Genomic DNA, 17,787 nt, shown 5'->3' on the forward strand with positions numbered 1-17,787 from the left:
AAAGCGCAACTAGTTCATTTGTTGTTGCAGCTGCACACACACACACACCAGCACGCACACTCACCAGCACACACACATAGACAGACAGCTGCGCAAATAGCCAAACAAACATGCCAAGACTTAAGACAAAGGCATGCCGTCAAGACAAACAATGCCTGATTGTCGATTGGGTCGAAAGGTTTTAGCCAGGCACTGAGCTTAGAATTCCAGTTAGTAGCTGCATACATATTTTCGGGCTTAGCAGCAGCTTCAATTGGTAATCCTATTAAGCGTTAGCCTGTGTGTGTTTGCCTTAGTTATTTGTGACCATCTCATGAAAACGCAATCCTCCCTCAAGAAGCAGCCAGCCATGCTTAGCTAACGCCTGCCTGCTGCCTGATGCCTAATGCCTGCTGCCTGCTGCCTACTGGCATGCCTGGCAGTCTCCGTCTAAGTTATTTGCAATATGTTTTGAAGGGTTCGAAGATAGTTATGCGGTTATGCGGCTGCGTCTTGGTTACTCACTTTGTGCTGTGCGCCTCATTGTAGTTCATTAACAAATGCAGTATTGTCTCCCGATACTCCAGCACATAGCACACATTGTTCAATAACATATCAAACAGGCCACGCGCGTTCACATCATCCTTCAGTTTTTGCAGTGCCAACAGGCTTTGCAGCAATTCCTGGAATGTCTTTAATTAAAGCATAAATGAAAAAGAAATAAAATTAAATTAAAACGATATATATACATATATATATTGATGAAGTCTTAACGTAGCTGCCAAACGTATTAGTTATTTGAAGCATGCGTACAAGTGTGAAATGCATTGCAATTAGTTAAACCAAATTAATTCAATTCAATAACAGATTATTCTCCCCAGCTGGCGGACCCAAGCCAGCTGCCGGACTGCTCGAAGGCGTAGGAGATTATTTTATAAGATATGTCATAGTTCAGGACACGAAATGCTTTCAATTAATTTATAATCTTAGTTATAATTAATTTACTTACAATTGACCAATTGGTTTCATAAACAGTTTATACACTTAATACTTAAATTTTACATAAGCTTGAGTGGCTATCTAATTAAACTTTTAATTGGCCTGCTTGCAAAAAAAGATTAAATATGAATCTTTACATATATAAAAGAATTAGTGAAGACAGAATATTACGATAGAATCTGTTCTATCCATGCAACGCCTGGTAGTTTCATATAGCACGATATACGAAAACGTAACTTGAATTCCTCTTTGCCAACATTACAAAATATTTAAGCTTGCTTTATAATCTCCAGTTTATACAAAATATTGTACAGAAGCAAGGGTTTTAGCTTCAATCGGAACATGTGGTTTACAACGAGGCTGGGCCGCAGCAGTTGGCAGTTGAAGTTGGCTTAAGCTTTAAGCCTTGATTCAAGCGAGGCGTTGAGATTTTGTAAAGTGCACCCAGAAGTGCACTTACAGTGGCAAATGCAAACAACAACAATGCACACACACAGAGACACACACAAACACACGAACACACACACTGAATTGTGATTTAAGCTTAGCTAGCTGCATTGCATTTACTTACCAGAAGGGCCACATGCAGGCGCTTGGCCCAGAGACGCGCCTGCTTCTTGTCGCACTGAATCATGTCCATGTCATGTTGCATGCGCGTCAGAACCCAGTGGAAACATTGCACGCTCAGCGACTCGCTACAAAGGAAAACAAGCAAAAAGGCAAACAAAGGTTAAAACGCATGTCTTAAAGACTTGCGAGCAAAACATTCGCATAACGAATTCAAGTTGACAGCGCAGCAGGGCAAGGCAGGTGAATAGTTTGCCATGTTGCACGTTGCACGTTCCTCGCTGCTAGCTGAAGCACCGTGAAAAACTCATTAACAAAATTAATTTTTAAGTAGCGCTACAAATGAGTGGCAGCCTAAGTTGCCGGCCGAGTGGGCGTTGCCACAAGCCGCACGTTTGCTTGGTTTATGTTGAAGTTGTTGCTGCTGTTGCAGCAAATGTTGCGGCTACATTTGCCTGCAAATTGGCAAAATTAGCAACGCGACGTCTGCTGCGACGGTCATTAAAGTTTGTGCACAATTGCAGAAGACGGCAGCACTTGAAAAGGCATTAAAATCAAATTAATTACAGTGTGCGCGACAGCCGCAGCGGCAGCAGCAACTCAACTTAACAGAAATAAATAAATTGTAAAATCGATAAAATTTCAAAAGGGCAAAAATGCGGCAATCGCTTAGACGAAACAGGTGCGCATTTCTTTTTATTCAAACTTTCAATTCCAAATTAATGACCCCACTTAATTAAGTATTTTAAATATATGCTCACTCTACATTACAAGGCGAATTATCTGCCTGTCAAATTTAACAAACACCTTCAAACGCAATTATACTCCATGCAAGTTTCTTGAGTTTCTGAGTTTCTAGCTGATCTGTCCTTAACAATTTACAACCAAGTTCATCTTCCTGTTAAATGTATAACATAAAAGAATTTTGGCGTTGCCACCTTGTCATGTAAAATATATATTTTATTATGCATATTATCATTCTTTTTAAAAACTTGTCCGTAGGGTCAAATAGACAATGATCCGGGTTTGAACTCCAAGCACAGGTTCTTGATGCCAGAGCTATCAAAAATATATAATAATTATAATAATGGTTATCTACAAAGAACATGAGAAAATGGTCCTAAATCTTAAAAGCCTAAATATTCTTTTAAAATAAATAATGGAAAGAATGTATTTTTTATCCATAAGGAATATAAGAAAATAGTTCCAGGTCATAACATTTAAAATTTACTAAAAAAAAAACTAACTATAGAAAAATATATTTTGTTATCTGAAGGCAACTTGAGAAAATGGTGTAACATATTGAAATCTACAACAAATCTATCAAATTCCTGAAAGAAAAAAAGTAAAATAAGTATATATAACTTATATAAAGTATTCATCTATCAAACTTTCGTACTTCTTGCATAGCAGGCAGAACTTGAGGCAAAACCCGGCAAAAACTATGAATCCAAGTTCTCTACGACTATTTTATGGTCTAAAAAATTCCTTGCAACAAACTGCCAGAACGGTGAGGGGGAGCAACTACAAAGCCTAAACAAAACTGCAAACTCAATTTCACTTTTTTATTATATGCCCTTCTTTTTTTGTTATTTTTTTTTTTGCGAGTACGCACACAAGTTTGCCCACTTTGACGGTCATACATTATCGCAATGCCATGCTTTATATAGTGCAAAATCAGTAGAAAATGGCAGACGATAAAGAAAGTTGAGAAATGCGGGCGGGCAGCGGCAAATTGCATTTGTGGAAATAAACAGAAAGTTTTATGCGCCGACAAGAGTAGTACATAAGTATATAAACATATACATATATATGAATATATATACACGTATATAGGGAGTGTGCGCCAAAAAGGCATGATAAAAGACATCCAAAAGGAATGGTAAAAATGAAAAACAGCATCAGCAGCAACAGCAGCTACTGCTGCTAGCCAAAAACTTTGAATAGTGCGGCGGTACTTGCGTTTTGAAAAGGGGGCAGATAGTGGATGCGGTTGGGGTAGGGTGCCCGGTTGTGAAAACTTTGCAGCAACGGAATGACAACATTTTTGCAAAGCTTCATTGTTGTCATTCAGAAACTAATTTGAAAGTAACCAAAACAATTTTAAAGAAATTTCCCACCACACAGCACAACGAGCAATGACCAACAGAGAAACAGAGTGAGAGTTTGACAAAGAGAACGAGGGGGACGAGAGAGAGCGAGAGAGAGAAAGAGAGAGGAAGAGACAGAGCAAATGACAGCAAAATTTTATTAACAGCCAGCTGTATAACAATAAAGTGGCCAACAACAAGGAGCCAAAGCTAGCGAAATGCTTTAAATTGCCAGGCGACAATTGGACTAAATATATAGTATAGCTAAAATATGCGATTGTACGAAAAGGGGCGTGTTTAAGTTTTTGGGGACCAGAGCCACGATGTAAAGTGTCATAGGTCAACGTTTTGCGTGTTGATTGTGATTTCTGCATGTGTTCGCTGTCTGCAGCAACCCCAAACAAAAAAGTTAATGCAATCAAACTGGGAAAATGTCTCCAAAGTAATCCAACAAAATGACAAACAAATTGTCCTGTGGCCAAAGCAATGTCACATTTGCAACTGGACTGAATTTCTCGTGCCGAATGTTCTGTCTGAAGTGCGAATGGCAAATGGGAATTCTCGGTGCACAAACTTTATTTGCAGCATTTTCAGACAGTCGGGGTATTCAAATGTGTGCCGTGAAATCTGTAGCATAATGATGAAGGTATTCCTTGAATCATAGTACTAAATCGAGTGCTGATCAGATACATATAAACTTGAAGGTCGGCTTGAGAGCTGGGTTTGTTGAAACATAAGAGTGTCACATGTGAGACTTAACCAGCTTACTATATAATGATATAATATTGTGATAATTATGACATTGAATATAGATTAATCGGTAGAGTATTTATTAGTTTTACAATTATAAAAAACATTTAAGAGAAAATATATGTAAGATTCAAGATCAGCTAGAAAGCTTAGTGTGTTGAAACTAAGGAGAGGTTTTTTTCGGAACTAAATTGAAATATTATATTCACATTTCTCCATGAATTTTTAAGATCCACAACAAAATTCCGCTTTTAAAAAATAAAATCATTGGTTTTTAAACACTTTAACAAAAATATAAGTTTAAGAAATATAAGTTAGCTGCCCATATTCATAAAACATCATCGTTCTTATAAAAAAAAAAACAGAATTACCTAATAAATATAATTAATTAGAATTCAAGTATTCATTGAAATCATAAAGTTGCTTAAGCTGATTTTTTGTAATAAAATATTGTCAAAAAAATTCTGACAAAATGAAACCGACTTTGGAGCGACCACTGTATTTGATTAGTGTACTACCCCGTTCAAACTCATCTTTCTGCCTTTCACACCCTCTCTTTCTCTCCCTCTCTGCTTTTATCACGTTGACAAAGGTCAGGCAACTCTGTAATAGAAACCCACTGTCAATTTGTTGCCAATTGGCACTGGTTCACGCTGTTTGGAATCAGTCGTGCCATTTGACCTCAAGTTAAAAGAATATAAGCTGGTACAGTTAATAGTTGAGTAGTTCTTGTTGTTTGGCCACTCTGTTAGAAAATAACAAATTGAGTAAGTCCCTAACAAATAAAAACTGCGTATACTTTTGCTATATAGTGAAAACTGTGTGTAAAGTAATTTGATTAAAAGCCAACCCATAGAAAGTTGTTGCAAAAGATTTGCATATTTGCTGACGCGACCGATTGAAGCTGACCCCACTTGGTTAGCTTTTCATTAGCCATGGGCCAGGATGTGGCCGGAGTGCTCGTTCATCAACGTCATTTTTGTAGCCTGCATTAGGTTCCAAGCCACTTCCTTACACTCCTACTCTCTCGCTCTCTCCTCTCTCTCTCCTACTCTCTCTACTCCTACTCCTACTCTCTCTCGCCCTTCTTTTCTGTCTTTGTTTTATGGGCATTATCAAAATCATTGGCAATTAATTTGAACGCTTTAGTCAGGCACACGGCATATCATCTGAGTTGCGGCAAGATATTTGCAGGCATTTGACATTGGCAAATGCAAGTCACACACACTCGCACAAACACGTGCACACACACTCACCTGACTAGCTGCAATTGTAGACCACTCAAACGATTGAACTCCATGAAAAATCGTATGGCCCACAATAGATAAGAGTCATCGTGACTCGACGAGCCGGCATTGCGTTCCAGGACACGTCGCACCTGCCGCACCAGCGTGTTGTAAGCGGAGCGCAGCACCTCAATGCAATATTCGCGCAGGCACAATCTGCAATGGATGGGAAAACGTAGCAGAATGCCAAATGAAAAATGATTATACCACAATAATATTGATTGAAAGCCAGTGCCAGTGCCAGTGCCATACATATACCTACACGTACTGCATGCACTACCAGCAAGTCTTAGCCGGCCTTGCACGGGCAAAGTTGTTTTCATTAAATTTAAAATTAATTTAACTCTCAAATTTCGCCTGTTGGCTGGACTATCCGCAATCAGTGAAACACGTAGTCATTAATTTAATGTGTAGAGCTTAAAAAAAAAAAAAAGAAAATCATGTCTGATGCTGATCGCAGATAAATTTAGCTTTTGCCCTTACAAAATTTTAGCGCATCTTTAAAAAGTTTGCAGCACGCTTATCGTGATTACTTAAATATCTCTGAAATTGAGCTAAAAGTCACTCGCATGGACTAAAAAGTGTACACAAACTTTCAACTTCCTGTTTTTGCTTAGATTTTAGATTATTGCTTTAAAGCACAAAAACATGTGTAAGCTATTAGTCAGTAAGTCAATGAAATAGGACATTATTTTAATATATAATTTTCATTACTTTATCTGTGTCCTTATTTTTAAAGCTGTCGAAATAGTTTTTTAAATACTATAAATACTATAGAAATATTGTCAATAATCAAAATATGTGTTTAATCCTAGGAAATTTTTCTATTCTTTAGATTGTAATGTTAATGTTAACTGTTATTTCAATTCTAAAGTTGTGCACATTTTTGCCTTTTTGCTACTGAATCAACTAGTTATGTTATATTTTGTTTTAATTTGATTTCTAGAACTGTTTTTTATGTTTCAGAAAACATTTTTGGCAGTGTATGCATTGACAAGTGTTTGCATTTAACAAACGGCATTCGGCAGCGTTTATGCAATAAATTGGCTTTGGCCAATTTATTTGAGTAAAGCGGACCAAAAGAGGCAGCTCCCACCAGAAGCATTCATCTCCGAATCTCTGCATCTCAGCCTCAGTTGCCAGCCGCAGGCCAAATGCAACACACGCGTCACAGATTAATGGGTAAGAAAACAAAACAGCAAAAAACTGTAGTCAACCGGCGGCTTTTGCAACATTGCAAAACGCGTTGAGGGGCAACAAATTGTTGCTGGAACAACTGCTGCTGCTGCTCCTGCTGCTGCATGTCGAGGGTCGACACATGACATTGATGAACTTTGCCTGCTGTTTGGGAGCATGCTCCACAGAGTGCATGAAATGCTTCTTGCCAAATAGATGGGCAATCTTTTGCGGTGGCCAACTTATTGATGGGCCTTTTGGCGAGCGACTTGTCTAATCACAGTCTCCGGCCCGAGCAATTTATGGCTGGCAAGCAGATTTGGATGTGCCAACGATCAGGCCCATAAAACAGACCAGCAATCAGCTAGCAAAAGTCAGCTGCCAGCAGGCTAACAAGCAAAAGTGTTGGCCCACATTGCTAAAATGCTCGCACATTTACAACGGCCAACAGAGCTCAGAGGTTTACGCCGATGGTGTCGTTGCCGTGGCGCCACCAAGATTACGCTGCCAGTGCTGTATTTTTATCTTAGCTCAGCATTTTATGGCTGCCGGACGACAAATCGCAACAACAACTGCGAGCTGCATCGCGGCATTAGTCGAACTTTAGATGCTCTACAGAAATAAAAGTTTAATTTTTAACAATTTAAAGCATAAATTACTGAATTATTATTAAGTGATTAACATCGAATGCTGTTAATTAATTTTGAACGACTTGCTTAGTGGATATAAGCTTTAGCAATAATACAATTTCAATTTGGGCAAATTAAAGCCTACAGACTAATTACTTAGTAATTATCAGCAAATAATTACCTATGTAATCGCGCTGAAAGTATTGCTTAGTAAATATTTAATTGGCAAAATTAAAGCTTTAATTACTAAATATTTACCTACGCAAACTGTTAATTACTTTTCTACTCTGGCTAAACGTAAAAGCTTGGACATTCTAAAGAAAATAACTCTAACTGGGCAACATACTTTGGTAGTTGTGTTATAAATAGCATTTTTGAAAGTTAAAAATATACATTTTCATAGGCCGTATTTTGGCAAAGGACGCCATAATTAACCAGTAATTATGTGTTAATAGCATCGCACATTAACTTGATTAAAAACTGCAGCTATAATTACAAAATTTATTGTAATTTAGAATTGTTTAAGCACATTTACATAAGTATATTGAATCATAAAGAATTGATTTTTGCTCATATATCTAAAATATCCGATTTAAAAACTTGTAACTTTGTTATACATCTAAATTTTCATGGCAAAACTTTTGCCAAAGTTTTGCAAACCTTAGTATGGGAAAGAGTATAAAACCCAATGCATTTTGCCCAAGCCGAAGCCCAAGCAACACTGGGTATCCTGTGCAACGTTGGCGCATATCCTTTAAGTAGTTTGTTGGTACGGAGAAAATCATAAAATAGCTGCACCTGGTGGCCATTAGGGAGTGCGGCGACAGCAAAGACGTTGGCCAACCGGCGCCTTTAAAATGGCCACGTCTTTGTTTCGCTTAGCTCACTCGGCCAGAACCAAAGCCAGAGGCAGAGCTAGAGCCGTGGCAAGCCAAACAGCAGAACAGCAGCCAATATCGTTTGGGTGATTCTATAAAATAAGACAAGCAGCAGTTGGGCGCGGGTTGTCTAAAAGGAAATGCCTTCATTTATTATTGAATATTATTTTATGCGCTCGCTCGGCTTCATAAAATCGAAAATCAATGACCGGAATGTGGCCTGCCAGTCGAACCATAACAATTCCGATGCTAATGGCCACATCCATGGCCCCGCACAATAGACTTCAGTCAAAGTGCAGGAAGTTGCCGCAGACAAATGGAGGCTAGTATGCGCGAGATAGAGCCATATCTTTATATGCCTGTTTTCTAACGAAGTTCCATCTCGAACAATCAAATATTATATTTTTCGCTTAAACAAATCGTAAAGCGAACTATATATTTAAAAGAATATATATGAAACAGTGTGAACCAAGGCCAAACCGAAACATATCCAAAAGAAGTGTGGATTGGTTTACATACAACCGTTTTCAGAAATAATATATGTATATAAATTTCAGTTCCAGTTGCAGTTCCATTATATCGAACCTGATCACAGCTTGAATTGCTCTATAGCTGTAATCACTTCAAATGTTGGTATACTCTTGTAATGGTATTACAAATTTGTCACGAAATGTGTAACGAATATAAGAAACCGTCCCAGACGCCATTAAGTATATATTCTAGATTGAAAGATAGACAGTCTGTCTGTTTCTATGCGAACTAATCTCTTTAACAAGCAAACGGACCTGACAGCGAGAATTTAGAAAATTATACTTTACTTTCAATTTACTATGAACTCTGCTTCATTTAAATTTGAAAAAAAAATTTTCAAGCATATTCACGAAAAAAGGCGAAAGGTTCTATTCTTACTATTTAATTAGAAACTTTTTGAGGCACAGGCTAATATTGTCTTAGCCATGGCAATTCGCAAAGTTAGGTTGGCAGCTTGTAAATATATCCTATACTTAAGTAAAGTTAAGTAATAATAAATATTTTAATAATATTAATGTATATGAACGTGTGTATATGCAAAACTTTACCTGACAGTAAAAGCACTGCGTCGCGTCACCTGCGCCTCCTCCTTGATATGGCGATGGGAACGCTTCTGCGCCTGCTTCTCGCGATCAAAATCCATGGCGGAGACACGCTGCAGCGGCTGATGGCAAATAATATCCCGGTCCGAGACGGATTTCATGTTGCGTATAACATAGGTGCCCCCAAAGCGCGAATGTCGACCGGGCGGCGGGCGAGCCTGACGGCGGGCCATCTCACGCCGACGTGCAGCGAGCAGCTCCTGCTGATCGCGCTGCTTCTCGCTGAGGCTGCGCTGCAGCGAAGCATCCGCCAAGGACTCGGCGCTCTGCAAGTAGGAAAAGTTTAACAATAAGACAAGTCATGCAAGAAGAGTTTGCAGCAGCGGCTTACCTGTTCGCGATACAATAGACAAATGATTTCGAGTCCATGCAAATGAAATTGCTCCTCATCCGGCGAGGAGACTATAAAGAGCACCAAATCCAGCATTCCTGTCTGATGCAGCGCCCAAATTACCTGATCGTGCAGACTGGCATCGTTGTCCGCACGGCACTCGGCCTCAGGATTTGCTGGCACTTGGAGCACATTGCGCACAAGCACCAGGATTCGTTCAATCAGAAGATTCTGCTCCTCGCTGCGTATGGCAAAGGCCTAAAAATAGGATGAGAAAATGGGCGGGAGGTTCGCATTAAAAGTCAAAATAATAAAAATGTCTTGCGGCAAATCCCAGTGTAAAAATCTAAGCAGCAAATCCCGCGAGACAAGTTAAAATAATCAAATGAAATTAAATTAAATTAAATTGCAAATTTATGTAGCTCGACTGTAAAACGGAAGCCCAAATAGGGGCCACAGCTGGAGCAACAGCAGCAAAGGCAGCAGCAGTGGGAGTCGGAGTCGGAGAGTTGGCACCACAGCAAAGTCAAGTTGAAATCAATTTGCGTCGGTTCGGGCGAGGAACTGCCCGGGCAAACTGGAGAGCAGCAGTTACTGCTGTTGGCTTACAAATAAATACAACTAATGCGGCTTTTGTGCCTACAAGCCAGCTGTGACTGCGTATCCAGCGCCAGCTACTGCTCCTGCCTCCCACATTGGACATGAACACAGGCATCCCAAAAGCTGAGCCTCAGCGCCTTGCTCAAAGGCCAAAGTTAATAATGACTTCCGCTTTTGGTTACCCTACGCAACAACAACAGGAACAGGCCCAAAAAAGCTGTCGACCCCATCCCCCCATCCCTCTGGTTGTCCACTTTCCTGCCACGCCGTGCCGCATACATCAAAGCATACAAGCCGAGGCCGAAGCCACGCAAATAAGGAAGTAAAGCATAAAAAGTCAGCCGGGAAACCAAGAGCCAAGGGCATACCAATCCGCCCACACATTCATTATCAACAACAGCAATAAGAAAAGAGAGAGTGAGGGAGACAGCATTCATGTAGAAATTCGCTAGCATTTAACCTAAAAAACGTACGTTCAAAAAAAAAGTATAAAAATCTAAAGAAATCCTCTGGCGACTCTTTCGCTGGCTGCGCAGCACCATGAAAATCCTTTGGAATTGCTCCCCGGAGTGTTATGAATGTCGATTCAATCGGCTTTAAATGAATTTATTTCGCTCTGCCAGAAGGAGCAGCTTTCAAGGGAGCGGAGTGTGGCGAGTGTGTGGCAGACAACGATGAGAACCTATGAGTGTGTGTGTGTGTGTGTGTGTTGCCATGTTGCAACTGCGATTACACAGTATCAACATCATTTTTGCAGTCACTAAATTTTAACCCATTCAATGCCGATAATTGCCAATGTAACTGGTTTTGGGTCCTGTGCAAAAATATCTACTTTTTATATACCCTTTTTCCGAAAATAAATAAATTTATTTTATCCTAGTCGGAAGTTTCCACTAGGAGTTACCTTGAACCAAGCGCCAAGCTGCCGTTAGAAACAATCGATATAAAAAACAGCATGAATATAAGTTTTTGATTTGATCCACACTATGAGAAATGCATGCCTAAATACCTTCGGTATTTATAGTCCGATTAGTATCAAATTTTCGAGGCCTAGATAGGGCACCCAAAAATGGGAACAATTTACCGAATGGTAAACGAGTAAATATATATTTAAAATTTTAGGCCTATAGACTTGGCACTTGCTGAAATCGCCGCGTTCATACAAAGACAGACGGATATCGCTAGATCTATTCAGAAACCGTAGTCTTTTCCATATTAAATGGGATCAGCTGAATCTCTATACATAAAACTGTCCTGACTGACTGAATGATTGGTGATCAACGCACAGCCCAAACTGTAAAAGCTAGGAAGCTGAAATTTTCACAGTAGTTACATTATGTGATGAAGGTGCACGTTGAGACGGGGTATTGAAAAATTACCCCCGCAAGTGTGGGAAAATCGCGAAAAACGATTGTATGCAACTTTTTCGTTTATCATCTGATCGGCCTCAAACTCATTTTCAAAGATCTTTGCTCAAATTCATTTGAGGGGTTTTTCACGCTTTTCGAAAAATGCATCCCTCCTTGGTGGAAATAGGGGTCAAAGACTTGGTGGATGATGTTTCGACCTCAAATTCGTTTCCAAGGATCTACAAAAAAAACGATATCGATTTTTATCGATTGCTTGGAAACGGAGTAAGTTATCGATTAACGGAAAAAAGTCGATCTGCGCAGGCACTAGGAGCACCTACATTTACAATACATTTCAAGTCTCTAGCTCTTATAGGTTCTGAGATCCTTGCGTTCATACATACGGACAGACGGACAGACGGACATGGCTAGATCGACTCGGCTATTAATGCTGATCAAGAATATATATACTTTATGGGGTCGGAGATGCTTCCTTTTTTCTGTTACATACATTTACATTTTGCACAAATACCCATTTTTAATGGGTTCAGGATAAGATATAACGATAACCGTAGTAAAAACAAGAAAGACTTATATCAAAGATTCCGCCGCCCTGACAAAAAGATTGAATCAGAGAATTCCACTATTAAGGAGGAAAACTAAGTTAAAATCTATTTGATTTTGTTTCTAGTCTAGTGTCAATTAAAAAGTTCTATCGAAAGCAACTGAAAACTTTTTCTGTTTGTTCACATTAAACATGCAAGTCAAATGATTTTCTATTTCCGTTTCCCTTACACAAATCAGACACGCATTCTTTTTCATCATTCCTATTCGACTTAATACTCAGCCGCTGGGCAAAGTGTTTCATTTTCCTCATGTTTTCTTCCATTTTTTTTTTCTTTTTCATTGTGTATTCATTTCTTTTCACTTACAATTTAGCAATTGAAAACATTTCATGCTCAGACATTCATTCACACAAAATGCTACAAATTGTATCCACAAATTCCTGTTGTTGTTGCTCTTGTGGTTGCCAGCTATGTAGCCTACTTTTTAGCACCCACTGTGACACTGGTCATGTGGATGACGCCTAGAAAAGCCACAGAGTTGCTTGTCGGGAAGCGACGCGTTTGATTTGAAGGTGCCTGCTGGCACTTTCCCCCACGCATTTTGCTTTTCACTTTTTCGCATTTTCATTTTTCTCTTTTTTTGCGGGAGTGTTTATTAAATTCGACTTGTTGCGGTTTTTTCTTGGCGCAAAGCTAAAAAGTTTCTGGCGTCGATTTGATTTCGTGTGATTTTTACAAAATTAAATTTTTTCTTAACATTTTATTATTTTTGACACGTTTTGCGGGGGCAACTTCAAAGGGCATATCGACAAGGGTTTTCGCTCGCTCTGCTCCTGCTGCGGCTTATCAAGGGTTACGAAAAAGTATATATAGATATATGATGCTGAATAGCTTTTAGCCATAGATGAAACACAGATAGTAAATGAAGTTCAAATTAGTTATGAAGCGCACAAAAGAAGCACAAGGACCAAAAGCCAGCTTCAGTGCCAGAAACATAAGCCAAAACGAAAAGCAAATAGCGTAGTGGAGAAATGGGTAAACGCAACCAGAATATGAAATACCCTTGCTGTCGTTTTCTCTCTGCACTATATATAATATGAAAAGAACATTAATAAGATAATGATTTTATGTTGAGAGCGGAGCGTAGATCGGTCCTGCTTAAAATATTTTCAGCAAGGTTTTGATTTTCTACCGATAGTTCTTATGATTAGATTTAGCTTAAACATTGTAAGCATAATAAAGCTCAAAATAAAAATATCTTTAAAAACAAAGACAAAGGAGCCAAACAGAAAACTCAAATTTGTATTCATTGTTTTTTATAGAAGTTATATCATCTATATCATATATATAAGAATCCGATATCGATGCGTATCTGCCCAAACTTTAAAAAATATAGTTAAGATCGCCTTTGGCAAGATGTATTGAAAGTCTGGATCTTAAGCGATTAATGTCAACTATTAGAAAAGTGTTGTGAGCCTAAAATTTGAGAGGTTGGTTGCAATATCACTAAAAACAAGAAGAAAAATAGATACAAATTCGAGGTAGACATTTTGTTAATTTGCTTGGCATAGTTAAGCTTATATAATAATGTATATATTCCTTGCATCCAAAATATCTTCAGCAATGCGTTACATATTTCCTGACAAAATTGTTATACTCTTCGCGCGAGTATTAAGATAATTTTCCAACAGCTTCCTGGCAGCTGCAGGAGAGCCATTAAAAGTTTTACGCGGACCGCTGCCACATTAATGGTCGTAAGGTCCATAAAAGATTACAGAGAAATAGTTGTGCAAATGCCAGGACGTTAATTGCCTAGGCTTCCCCTATAGCCACTGCTCTTCTATAGTCCCATTTAAATAGCATTAATTAACGGCAAATGGGAAAATGCTACAGGTTATATTGGACATCTATTTCAAACATTTCAACTACAAATAGAACAGATCTGGATTTTCTTAGATTGGGCCATCTGCATTAAGATATACGACAAACATATAAAACAGTATGACCACAATTAGGGCTCGCTGATAGACAGGCGCATTCAGAAAGGTGCGTCGTATTTGACGCTTAGACACATCCCGCAACAACTGCTCCGGCAGAGGCTTGATGCGCGGCATCAGCTCCGGCGGTCGCTCAATATAGGCGCCCAGAAACATGGAGGTTTCGGGCACCGTTGCATACATGGCAATTGATTCAGCAAAATGGCGATGCTGTGCAATCGATTTGCAGCGCGTATAGCGTCCAAGTGCATGAATGCCATTCCTCGCATGATTCACCGTGATCAGCGTATTGCTGCCTACGCGGGACTGGCAATACGGGCACTTGGCAAAGCTGCCCTGCCATGTGATCCATTTGCCAATGCAATCGGTGCAGAAGACATGACCGCAAAAGGTGACGCGCGGCAGTCGAGCGGTGCGCATACACACTAGGCAGGTGTAGTATCTGTTGTCAAAGGACTCCTCCTCCTCATCCGTGTCGCTGCTGCTGCTGTCGGTGCCTTCACCCGAGTTGCTCGTGCTCATGATTGTTGCTGTTTCTTCATTTGATTATTTGATATCAATTGTTTAAAATATATATATATATATCTATATATATACATGTATATTGCTAAATACTTAAAAAACTTACAAGTTCTATGACTTACAATTTCCAATGCTTGTTTGAGCTTGTCAAACAGAGCTGTCCAGATTTTATCCTTGGCAAAGGCTACTTTATAGCCTTGCAGTATGTCAATTAACTCAAGGAACACTTTGCGCCCGTGATTATCTTTGGGCGGTCCCTCGCGATAGAGCAGCAGCGTCGGATTGGTCAATATGACCAGCAGTCGTATCAGCAGATCCGCCAGCTCTTCATGCTGCACATAATCGGGCAGCATGTATACAAGATCCGTTTGCAGCACCTTGGCGCGTCCCAAATGGCGACGATACTCGTGATTATCCAGATCACGACGCAATATCCAAATTAAATGCTGCATAATTATAAAAGAAATATTAGTTCAAGTGGCTTCCGATTGCCCCAAAACGCTGTGCCTACCTTTAAGCCCTCCGCCGCATCGGGCTCCGCCTGATAGCGCTTGCCATCGCTTACGCCCAGCGCTGCGCAAGTGGCGTCTATGTCTGCCAACAAGACAGACATGATTTATAAACACAAGCACACACTTAAACACGCAGTTATAGCTAATTACACTTATTAAAATTGATAAACAATTATTTATTTTCGGCACGCGCGACACCAAACCGCAACTTGTAGAATTCGCGCGCGAAACTAAACGCGAATCAGCTGTTCGATCGATAGGCAGCTGCTCACGATAAGTGCGCACTGATATCGATAGGTTCGCCAATTTGCGTTGAGTGCGTTAAGTGGTTTGTGTCTTGACTACTATTTTGGTGTCTATGATATATAATTTTAAATGTATATTTAATAACGAATTGTTAACCATTAGAAATATTTAAATATTTATTACAAACTTAGCTGATTCTGAAATTAATCAAGCAATATATAGAATTTATATATTTATACTCATTTCGGGCAGAGTTGCTATCAGCAAATATGCATATCGAAAATATGCATTAATAATGAATTACGCATCATCGATCAGAGCGCACATCCCCATGTATAATGATAATCGTAAGAGACCAACGAATATATGAATCAAACTGTATATTATTTATCGATTTTACAATGCGTTGTTAGTTAAATTCAAGAGTGGCCGACGAACACTTCACTCTGTAAGAGCATTGGAAGCTTTGAATTATTTTGAATTCGATTCAGTTGAGAATTATTTGCACACATGCACACATGCACACATGCACGCACACTCAGAGCTGAAGTGTTGCTCGAGAGAAGTTTCAGTTGAGAGTCAAATGCAATTTACAGGTCCAGCATATGAAGTAGCAGTTTATTTGCCAATAGGTGCCAACAACTGAAGAAAATTTCAATCTTTTTCCCAGCATTTTCATTAAGCATTGAAGCAGCAAATTACTCAGGCTTGCCTGATGAATTATGCAATTGGACTTGGGAGCTGTTGCACTTGAGTACCGGTCGCAATTATCAACTACCACTCAAAGCGGAGAGAAAAATTCCAGATTAAATGCAAACAGACTTTGGGGTATTGGATAATTTAACTACGATATGAACAAATAAGTTGTGCAAACTTCTGGCAAGTCCAAGCAACTCCACAGAGGGGGAGGAGGACGAAGACATGTCCGGCGCGCCTCCTGCCGCACTCAAGTTGCGCTTGCTTCTCTGTACTCAAAGAAGTTGAATTTAATTAACTAAGTAAATGCCCAGACATGAGGCTCTAGTCTCACTACCTGCCTGCTTATCAGTTGATGAACTCCTGTCCAACAACTACAACAACAAGCAAAAGTGTTTTTTTGGGAGTGACCGACTTGGTGATACCCTTAACCCAGCGCTGAGCTGACCTTGCACACATTCGAAGTTGTTTTAATACATCAGCAGACAGATATACACACACATTCAAATACGCATGCCGCTAGCTGCGACTTTATGCTGCTGCTATGTTTCTCCACAGAGGCTTGTTGCCTAGCTTTCCACAAAATCATTATACCCCTTATGCCTATTTTAAATAGATACAGCATGAGCAGCAACATCAACAACGTCGAGCAACTTAGTGACCGAATAAGTCCAAGTTTGATATCTGCATCTTTGCGCCTTCAGGCAGTCAGCTATCATCAGCTGCTCATCATCTCAACCAGCTCTTCAGCTTGCCCTGTCAATGGCCCTGCTGTGGCTAACGACTCCGACCGCCTGCCGAGCGGTTGATGCTATGCAAACCTGATTATAATGTGTCAAATCTATTATGTGCTGTCAGGACTTTCAACTTGAAGACAGCTTTCGGGCCAGGTCTCTATGGTTGGACAAAGTTAATTATAATTTGATGTGTAAGCAAAACTATGTGCCGTAGGTTTAATTTAAGCATGGTTCAGTGGTTCAATTGATTGGACGAACTAGCTGTTCCTGATAGTTGCGCCGATTCTTTTCGAATTTGCCATTGAATAGGAAATCAAATGCATATTCCTTGCGATGCTCCCAGATGTCCGGCAACGCCGGGTGACCCTGATACACCCAAAAGCAGCAATAGTTCTCCGTCACATTAGCCAGTTCCGTTCTGCCGCTCTCCGATCCCATGCCCATCACAGTTTGCCGCGTCCGTCCCAACGTGTGTCCCGACGTCAGAGGGTCATCTGGTTGGGAATGTTTTGAATGCACGTATTTTTCTGCCCTTTTAAAGGATTGCGGGCTCCCTGTAATGTGCTGGACCTTACAAAGTATCAGAGCTGCAAAGTAAAAATTGAGCTTAGACTAATAAATAAAATCTTTCTAATAAACTCGATTACCAAGAAATATAATAGAGCACTTCATAGCGACAGCTTTAACTGAAAAGAAACTAACCTAAATAATTTCCATAAGTTATTTGGACACACTTCTAATCAG

The 17,787-nt window shown here is 39.7% G+C and overlaps 3 protein-coding genes across 3 annotated transcripts in view; all 3 read right to left on the minus strand.

The window, feature by feature from the left end:
* LOC115761232 (protein timeless homolog) overlaps positions 1-15,465 on the minus strand; it is an 84,690-nt gene extending 69,225 nt beyond the window's left edge. The window contains exons 1-7 of the mRNA XM_030702924.1: positions 15,364-15,465; positions 14,975-15,298; positions 9,819-10,076; positions 9,434-9,753; positions 5,642-5,827; positions 1,550-1,673; positions 505-671 (exon numbers count right to left, since the gene is read on the minus strand). Of these exons, the coding sequence (XP_030558784.1) occupies positions 505-671; positions 1,550-1,673; positions 5,642-5,827; positions 9,434-9,753; positions 9,819-10,076; positions 14,975-15,298; positions 15,364-15,465 (1,481 nt within the window). The remainder of the gene's footprint in view (positions 1-504; positions 672-1,549; positions 1,674-5,641; positions 5,828-9,433; positions 9,754-9,818; positions 10,077-14,974; positions 15,299-15,363) is intronic.
* Positions 14,203-15,028, minus strand: LOC115761233 (pre-mRNA-splicing factor cwc24). The gene is made up of 2 exons (XM_030702926.1): positions 14,959-15,028; positions 14,203-14,866 (listed from the first exon to the last, which is right to left on the minus strand). The coding sequence occupies exon 2, from the start codon at positions 14,850-14,852 to the stop codon at positions 14,286-14,288; it is 567 nt and encodes a 188-aa protein (XP_030558786.1). The 5' UTR covers positions 14,853-14,866; positions 14,959-15,028; the 3' UTR covers positions 14,203-14,285.
* A 1,755-nt stretch (positions 15,466-17,220) lies between the features above and the next one.
* On the minus strand, positions 17,221-17,787 carry LOC115761356. Its single transcript, XM_030703103.1, has 2 exons — positions 17,691-17,787; positions 17,221-17,630 (listed from the first exon to the last, which is right to left on the minus strand). The coding sequence occupies exons 1-2, from the start codon at positions 17,713-17,715 to the stop codon at positions 17,284-17,286; spliced, it is 372 nt and encodes a 123-aa protein (XP_030558963.1). The 5' UTR covers positions 17,716-17,787; the 3' UTR covers positions 17,221-17,283.

The sequence above is a fragment of the Drosophila novamexicana genome, unplaced genomic scaffold (genome assembly GCF_003285875.2).
Source record: "Drosophila novamexicana strain 15010-1031.04,08,12 unplaced genomic scaffold, DnovRS2.1 tig00000485-arrow-pilon, whole genome shotgun sequence".
Lineage (NCBI taxonomy): Eukaryota > Metazoa > Arthropoda > Insecta > Diptera > Drosophilidae > Drosophila > Drosophila novamexicana.